The 8,031-nt window shown below is 32.0% G+C and overlaps 1 protein-coding gene across 1 annotated transcript; it reads right to left on the bottom strand.

Moving 5' to 3' along the window:
• Positions 1–2,896: 2,896 nt before the first annotated feature.
• LOC130656854 (protein LTV1 homolog) lies at positions 2,897–7,901 on the bottom strand. The gene is made up of 2 exons (XM_057459796.1): positions 7,808–7,901; positions 2,897–4,321 (listed from the first exon to the last, which is right to left on the bottom strand). The coding sequence occupies exon 2, from the start codon at positions 4,310–4,312 to the stop codon at positions 2,951–2,953; it is 1,362 nt and encodes a 453-aa protein (XP_057315779.1). The 5' UTR covers positions 4,313–4,321; positions 7,808–7,901; the 3' UTR covers positions 2,897–2,950.
• Positions 7,902–8,031: the final 130 nt, after the last annotated feature.

Here is an 8,031-nt window from a genome sequence, read left to right as displayed (position 1 = left end):
TTAAAACAGAAAACATTGCGTGGAAACGATGCTCCCTTCATGAATAAAGAATTAAGAAAGACTATATACTCTAGGTCAAGGTTTAAAAATAAATATAACAATGATAAAACTGAGGAAAACAATGCCAATTATAAAAGACAAAGAAACAAATGCGTAAAATTACGAAATATAGCTGTTAAGGAATATTTTAAAAAAATAACCCAGGCCGGAGCAGTCGAAAATAAAAATTTTTGGAAAGTTATGAAACCTTTTGTAACCAATAAAAATTGCTGAAGTAATGCAAATATTACGATAATCCAAAACGATAATTTGATTAGGGATGAAAATGAAGTGGCAACAACAATGAATAGCCACTTCATAAATATTGTTGAAAATAGCAGTGGTATTAAACCTACCTCTATTGATTTTAAATCATTTACAGATAAAAAAAAGTTGATTGAGAAAATTTTAAAAACCTATAAAAATCATCCAAGTATCCTAAAGATAAAAGAAAATATTGAAAATGTGTCTGAAAATTTTCAATTTAAGGAAATAGGTGATGAAGAAATCAAAAAAGTATTTAAAGAATTAAACACTAAAGCGTCTGCAGACGAAGATAAGATACCGCCAAAACTTGCAAAACTAGCTAGTAAGCACTTAATATTGCCCCTCAAAAATGCCTTAAATAGTAGCATCCGTGCCAGTTTTTTCCCAACTAAAGCTAAGCGTGCGGTTGTTACACCAATTGACAAGGGAAGCAAGGAAAAGTACAGTCTCAATAATTTTAGACCTATTAGTGTATTAAATTTTTTCTCTAAGTTTTATGAATCAAAGAGCCAATAATGTCTTTCATGGAAAAAAAACTTTTTGTGTACTTATCTGCTTACAGGAAAAACTATAGCACCAATCACGTATTGATACGCCTATTAGAGGATTGGAAAAAAAAACTGGATCTGAATTATGTGGTTGGTTCAATATTAATGGACTTATCAAAAGCTTTTGACTGTGTCCCCCACGATCTACTTATAGCCAAACTTCATGCTTACGGTTTTGATGTAAAATCACTTGAGTATATTCTATCGTATCTTACAAACAGAGAACAATCCACACGAGTAAATGCGGAGTATAGTATATTTGAATTAATTTTGTCAGGTGTGCCTCAGGGTTCTGTGTTGGGCCCAATTATTTTTAATATATTTATGAATGATTTATTTTATTTTATTGTAAATAGTGACCTACATAATTACGCAGACGATAATACGATATCAGCTTATTCAAACACTATTAAAAATCTCATTAAGACTTTAGAAAGGGAATCCGAAATTGCCCTTTCTTGGTAAAATAATAACAAAATGATAGCAAATCCAAACAAATTTCATTCGATCCTTCTATCAAGAGCCAAAATTGATAACTCGAAGCTTGAAATAAACATTGGTGATAGAGTCATACAATCAGAAAGGTCCGTAAAACTTTTAGGAGTAACAATTGATGATAAATTAAATTTCAACTTGCACATTAGTAATCTTTGTCGAAAAGCCTCAGCCCAGCTGAATGCATTATTTAGATTTAAAAATGTACTATCTTTGCAAACAAGATCTATTTTAGCACAAAGCTTCGTGTATGCAAATTTTAATTATTGTCCCTTAGTTTGGCATTTCTTTTCTTCGAAATCTCTTTTGAAAATTGAAAAACTCCACAACAGGGCTTTAAGTTTTATTCATGATGACCCAAGACCAGTTGATTGCCTCCCAAATAAACATTATATGGAATTACTAAGGCACAGATATTTATGCATAGAAATATTTAAAATTCGGAGAAACATCAGTCCTTCTTTCATGAAAGATATTTTCCTTTTTGAGGAAACTGATAGGCCAGTAAGAAGTCAAAACATGAACAACCTAAAAACCATCAGTGTAGAAACAAGCACCTTTGGTCTAAACAGTTTGCGATGTTTAGCCCCAAAAGTTTGGAATAAACTTCCTTTTCATACGTGAAATTGCGAAGATCTAGTTAAATTTAAGCAAATGATTAAAAAATGGAATGGCTCTCACTGTTCATGCACAGAGTGTCGGCAATTAATTCCATAACTTGCGTAATCAATACGAAAATGGGAGAGGGGGAATGTTTATCTTTTATTTATTATTTATTCATTATTTATTTATTATAGTTTTCATCTAAATTGTAAATATATAAAAATATTTGGTCGGTTTTGATTAGTTTTTTGCAAAATATTATTTTTTTAAAGAACTATTGTATATAATAACCGATGGTAAATAAATTAAATCAATCAATCAATCAATCACGGAAAAACCTTAAAAATTTAAAATAAGATTTGTCTTGGCGTGGGAATACTTTAGCGTAAGGCCAAAGTCCGAGAAATTAATTTTTTTGAAAAAGAATAAAATATACAAGTTTACGCTAAGGAAATTAAATTCTCCGCATCTTTCCATTCCGAGTCAGAAGACATGAAAATCTATCTAAGGCCGTTATGACGCATTCAGTTGACGCAGCGCAAGCCGCGCCAAGAGAAAGAAAAAGTCTGCATCTGTTTCAAGGAATCGGGATATCCAAGAAATGTTCGCAGCACCCAAGAAAACAAACACCAATGTTATTGTAGTTGATGATTAAAGGAAGAAATAAATCTTAACTTTGAGATTTTGATGTTTTAAATCTTTTTATGATGAAAAAACTTTCGCGTTTTCAAAAATATCCATGACTTCACATTAAATAATTTAAAATTTCAAAAGGCATAAACTTTGGTATAAGAACGTGAAAAACGCGAAAGTTTTTACCCTCGAAGTATCGATAAATTAACAGGTAACATGGTGAAATGCATTTTAAAGGCATAAAACAGCGACACTGAAAAGAAAAATATCCTTAACGTTAAGAAAAACCCAGACAGAACTCAAAAAGTATGTTTCTTAAACAAACGTGCATCTCTGTATTTCTTGAAAAAAATTTGCAGTTTGATTCACATTTTAATCCCCTTTTGTATAGAAGTATTGACCTCTGCTTTTTCCTGTTTCTTATATTCGTTTTTAAATAACAGCTTGTTGTTTTTCTTTTCCACCCGCCTATTTTTTCGAAGTTCTTTGACGTCGTTTTTCCTTTGCCTTCTTTCTTCTGCACTTTCATTTTTATTTCTAATATTTTTTAAGGAAATAATTTCTGTTTCTTCCACACCGTCCTTGTTAGTATTTTTCTTTTTATCTTGCAGTACACCCACCGGTATGCCTGTATGTTTATGCAAACGCACTTTCTTCTCTTCTGTTATAACTTTTGGATGATTATACAAGTTGGAATATGTACTTATGATTGATTCACAATCCCATTGACTTTTTGGACTTTTTTCAAATTGGACAAAAAGGTTTTCATCGTTATCACTTTCATCCTCTTTTTCCTCATTATGATCATTTACTTTATCGCTTTCCTCATGATTTTGTGTTTCTGATAGTTCATGTAACCTTTGGTTATCGATAAACTCATCCATTACCTGACTAACAAGTTCATTAGTAGCAGAAAACTTGCCAGTCACATCTTCATGGTCAATACACCCAATCTCATTTTCATCGTATTCTTCCATAATTCGCTCAAATCTATCATCTAGAAGTTTTAAACCTTCTGTTCTTCGTATTATTGACGATGTCATTGAATAATTAGTAAAACGAGATTTTGTTTCTTCTTCGGAATCATCAAATTCTTCATCAGAAAGTAAATTATCTGAGTCAACATAACTTCCATTAGATATATCAGATTCTGTTTCATACTCTATAATAATATCATCACATGTATTTTCATTATTTTTGGCACCTGCTAAAGTCATAAAGTTGTCTTCTAATATGTTATCAGGGTCTTCTAAATCAAGATCATCATCAAGCGCAGCAACAATATCGGGGTCCCAATCAGGTTGCGGTCCACGCGGCAGCACTCCTTTATTAAGCATTCCAATATCTTCTTCATGTTTTGACGGTAAGACTTCTGGTGGAAGCAAAATATTACCAAAAGAAACTCGACTGTCACTTTTGTCTTCAGTTTTAGTTTCATTGACATCTTCTGCTAACATTAAGTACCCTCCTCCACGTGGTTTTAAATGTTGTAAATAGTCATAATCATCATCATAGTATATGCCATATTTTAAATGTTCTTCTCTAGAATGAACATCACTTGCTGATGTACCTTCAAGTTCATTTAGTTCCTGATTTTTATTTGCTGGAACAAGGACATGTTGTGCACTGTCTTCATCTGCCTGCAATGGATCTCTTTGACTTCTGTGAACAAGATTGAATTTTTGGGCACTTTTTTTGTCGATAAATTGTTTCTTTTTCTTCCCCATTATTGACTTCTAAAAAAAAATTCAACTTAGTCTACAATGAGACACAGAACTAAATTTGGGACATTTTTAGCAGGTTGGAAGAAAGTGGTTTTCACCTTTTCCTTCTCACTGTGGCTATGCACAAAAAGGAAAGAGATGGAAACAACCTGTGTAGTATTAATTTTTGTTGTATCGCAAAATCAAAGGAAACAATTCTCATGATAGGCTAGGCATATATTTCAAGGTTTTGAAATAGCATGTATAGCATATACCATCAAATTATCACCATTATCCTAATATTGTATTGTGACCAGAAAGAGAAGTAGCACTGGTAAAAAGAGAAGTGATCCACATGATAGATAGACGAGTTGCAAATGTTTACGAAATTCCATATATATGTGCACGCATCCTGACAAGAAAGAAAAAAGAACTGCATAGCCAAATTGAATCTTTATGCTAATTTATGGATTTTTAGGAATATAGGGTTGAAAATAAATACACCTTAACGATAATGCAATTGTACTTGCGTTCCTACGACTCCCATCGTTTTACAATATCGGAAAGGAGGTAAAAAACGTGTTTTTATGACAGTTTGTTAGAGACAAAAGCGTGTTTTCTCCAGTTTTTTAACTTCCTTTGTATCAATTTCTTTTAAATTTTCAGGAACCATTAATAATACACCTTTTCAAATTTAAAACTCCTTTGGCACTGGCTTAATGCCAATAAAATTGCCTTAAATGCCACAAAAACGAAATACATTATTTTTATACACGCCTCTAAGCCCATGGATCAGGAATTCCAACTTACTATAGGAGGTGAAAGATTATTTCAAAGCAACTCTATTAAATACCTAGGAATACTTCTAGACTCTAACCTAACTTGGAAGCCGCAGATTGATACTGTAGCTTCAAAACTAAGAAGGGCTAATGTAATCATAGCCAAACTAAGACACTTGGTTCCAAAAGATGTTTCACTCTCTATCTACTATGCTCTTTTTCATTCTCATCTTATCTACTGTTCCGTAATCTGGGGACAATCAGTAAACTTAATTATTAAGAAGATTGTTACCTTGCTAAACTCTGCTATCCGATTGACTACCTTTTCTAATTACTTTGCTTCTGCTAATCCTTTATTTACTCAACTAGGATTAATGAAATTTACCGATCTTATTCATTTTCAAAATGCTCTTTTAATTCATCGTATTTATCATCAGAAGGCTCCTTCTCCTCTTGGCAGTTGACTTCTCCCACTCCCATAATACCAGGGCTAATTCTCGTGGACTCACTAATTTTAAACTTGTTCGGACTAGTAGTTTTCGTACGAAGTCTATACGTCATCAAGCCGTTCTGTAATGGCAATTTTGTCATGATAAATGTCCAAGTATAAAACTTCTTGACTTGACTGAAAATAAGCTCAAATCTACCCTGAAGAAAACACTGATTAACTAGTTAGAGTGTATCTCCGTGGTTGGTACATTATATATTGATTATGCTTGCTATTTTATTTTTTTTATTTTTATTTATTATTTTTTTTCTCTAACTTAGCCAGTTATTTAAACATGCATATATATTGACGTTTTATTATTAAGAACAGCTACTTTCTGTTTGTCCTGTCCTGTAATGTCATGTGACGTAATGTGTTGTTTAATGTTTGTATTGTTCCTGGTTACTAATATGACTCAATAGCTTGCTAACAGTATTGATATTCCAGGATAGATACTCTATAATTTATCCATAGGCCATGTAATTTGTTTTTTCATTATTTTTTTGAGTGTCTATCGAAATATACGTTCTTTGATTGATTGATTTCACAGTTGAGTAAAAATAACACACCCATATTTTATCAAACTCAAGTTATCTGTACAACTAGTTGCACCGTACTAATCATCTTAAAACCAATTTAGAAGACAATAACTAAAATTAAAACTGAAAACGACCTTTTCTTTTAACAAAAATAGCCACCGCATGGGCTAGCAAACATGTTTGTTGCTTCAATTTCTGCTCAGTAACCTCTGCGTGTTTTGAAACCACTACCTGGTATATTACTATATATCATGATAACTGTGAAATGTGTATAATAAGATACAACTTATGTGTACTCTTCATTAAAAACGAAACGCGGCAAAAAAAGTTATCACAAAAAACATGTTTTTTTTCTCCTTAATAAACTCTTCTAAAAGTGTGATGCTTACCTCCTCCAATCGCAAAATAAGCCGCAATGGAGTGTTAGTTGTCCCAAATTATCGAGAAGTGTATTGGAATTGTTTTTTTCTAAACTATTATATATCTTCTCTGTTTAAGAGCAGACATAACTAATTTTAGCGTCAGTTTTTTTTTACACTTTACATTATTCATTGTCGCAGTCTGTTGTATATATTTTTTGCCTGTTCACTTGCGTGCGCATGTCCATTGTTCTTGATGCAAAAATAAAACAATACATGGCCCCCAGTGGAAACAATCCACTAACTATAGGTTTTTGTGATTTTCTGGGCTAGCCACTTTAAATATTTATTATTATTATTATTATTATAACAATTTTTTTTTCATGATCACTGTTACAAAATTAAATTTAAATATGCTAACTTTTATTTCATTATGAGGCAAGACTGTGGGTATAGCAGCAGCTAGATAAATGACAATCAGCCAGGGGTGGGGGATAAGTTCAAAGAACAAATAAATTCTCGGATCCAGGTTAACATTCTTGAAATTTTCTGATCATTTTTAACAAAAATGACAAACATATTTAAATTCAGCACAAAAATTTATGTAAATGTGCAAAATTTCAAGTTTATACACTAAGTTTATACAGAAAATTCCATTTCAATGACGTTCATGCTGTGCAAAGCTTTGTGACTGAAGAGTTATCGCTTGCGCTACAATGCTTTTTGCCTGCCGAGAATTCGCGCATGCGCAGTACAATCAAAACAACAATTTACGGAAATTTGCCTCAGCAAGTCATCTATTAGTAGCCAAACTTTTGATGCTGTATAAAGAAATGACCACACAAATTAATTCCAGTGAAAAATTTTCACCGCAGTTAGATATTATGGTCAAACTCTTATAAAATTTACTTTAAATTGCAATAAATCCTGTTCTAATAATATTTTGGTATTCTAAATTTCCTATTTTATATAATTTTTGCTGATAAATCCAAATATGTCACTCACTTTTCTCAAAAGTTCCTTGTTTTCTTTTTTAAAATTTGATAATGTTAACCCGAATCCGAGAATAGTAGAGTAGCTTCCAATCGTTTTTTTTTAGTCAAATCCACAAAAAAGGACCACAAAATAGAGTTCTGCTAATTTTTTTTTTAACAAATCATTTCACAAAAGGGTACTTTTCTCCCAATGCGGCACGGCCAGTAGTCCCCCGTCTCCTCCCAGAATCATTCACGTGTGTAGCTAGGAAGCTAGCTAGCTACTAACTAGGCTGGTCTCAATTTAAATTTCTTTAAAAATTGCGTGGATTTACTAGTAAAAAGGATAAGCCAGTTAGTAACGTATAAGCATATACGCACCTCATGTCATTTACCAACGACGAGATACAAAAAGGCCTCATGAAATCAAAACGACAACAACTTCATTAGGGTAGGTGTGCAAAAGACAGACTAGATTATGTTATGCATAGCTATAGTATTTTGTTCAGAGCGTAAGATAAATGTCAAATAAATTATTGAAGATATTAGAAATAATAATTTTTTAAAATATTAAATAATGTATTACATTAAAAATTATTTATTTT

This window comes from Hydractinia symbiolongicarpus, chromosome 9 (assembly GCF_029227915.1).
Source record: "Hydractinia symbiolongicarpus strain clone_291-10 chromosome 9, HSymV2.1, whole genome shotgun sequence".
Classification (NCBI taxonomy): domain Eukaryota; kingdom Metazoa; phylum Cnidaria; class Hydrozoa; order Anthoathecata; family Hydractiniidae; genus Hydractinia; species Hydractinia symbiolongicarpus.
Note: the sequence above shows the minus strand (reverse complement) of the source record. Positions and strands in the feature narration are given on the sequence as shown.

Coding starts and splice junctions, on each gene's coding strand:
- LOC130656854 (XM_057459796.1), bottom strand. CDS start 4,312: ATGGGGAAGAAAAAGAAACAATTTATCGACAAAAAAAGTGCCCAAAAA.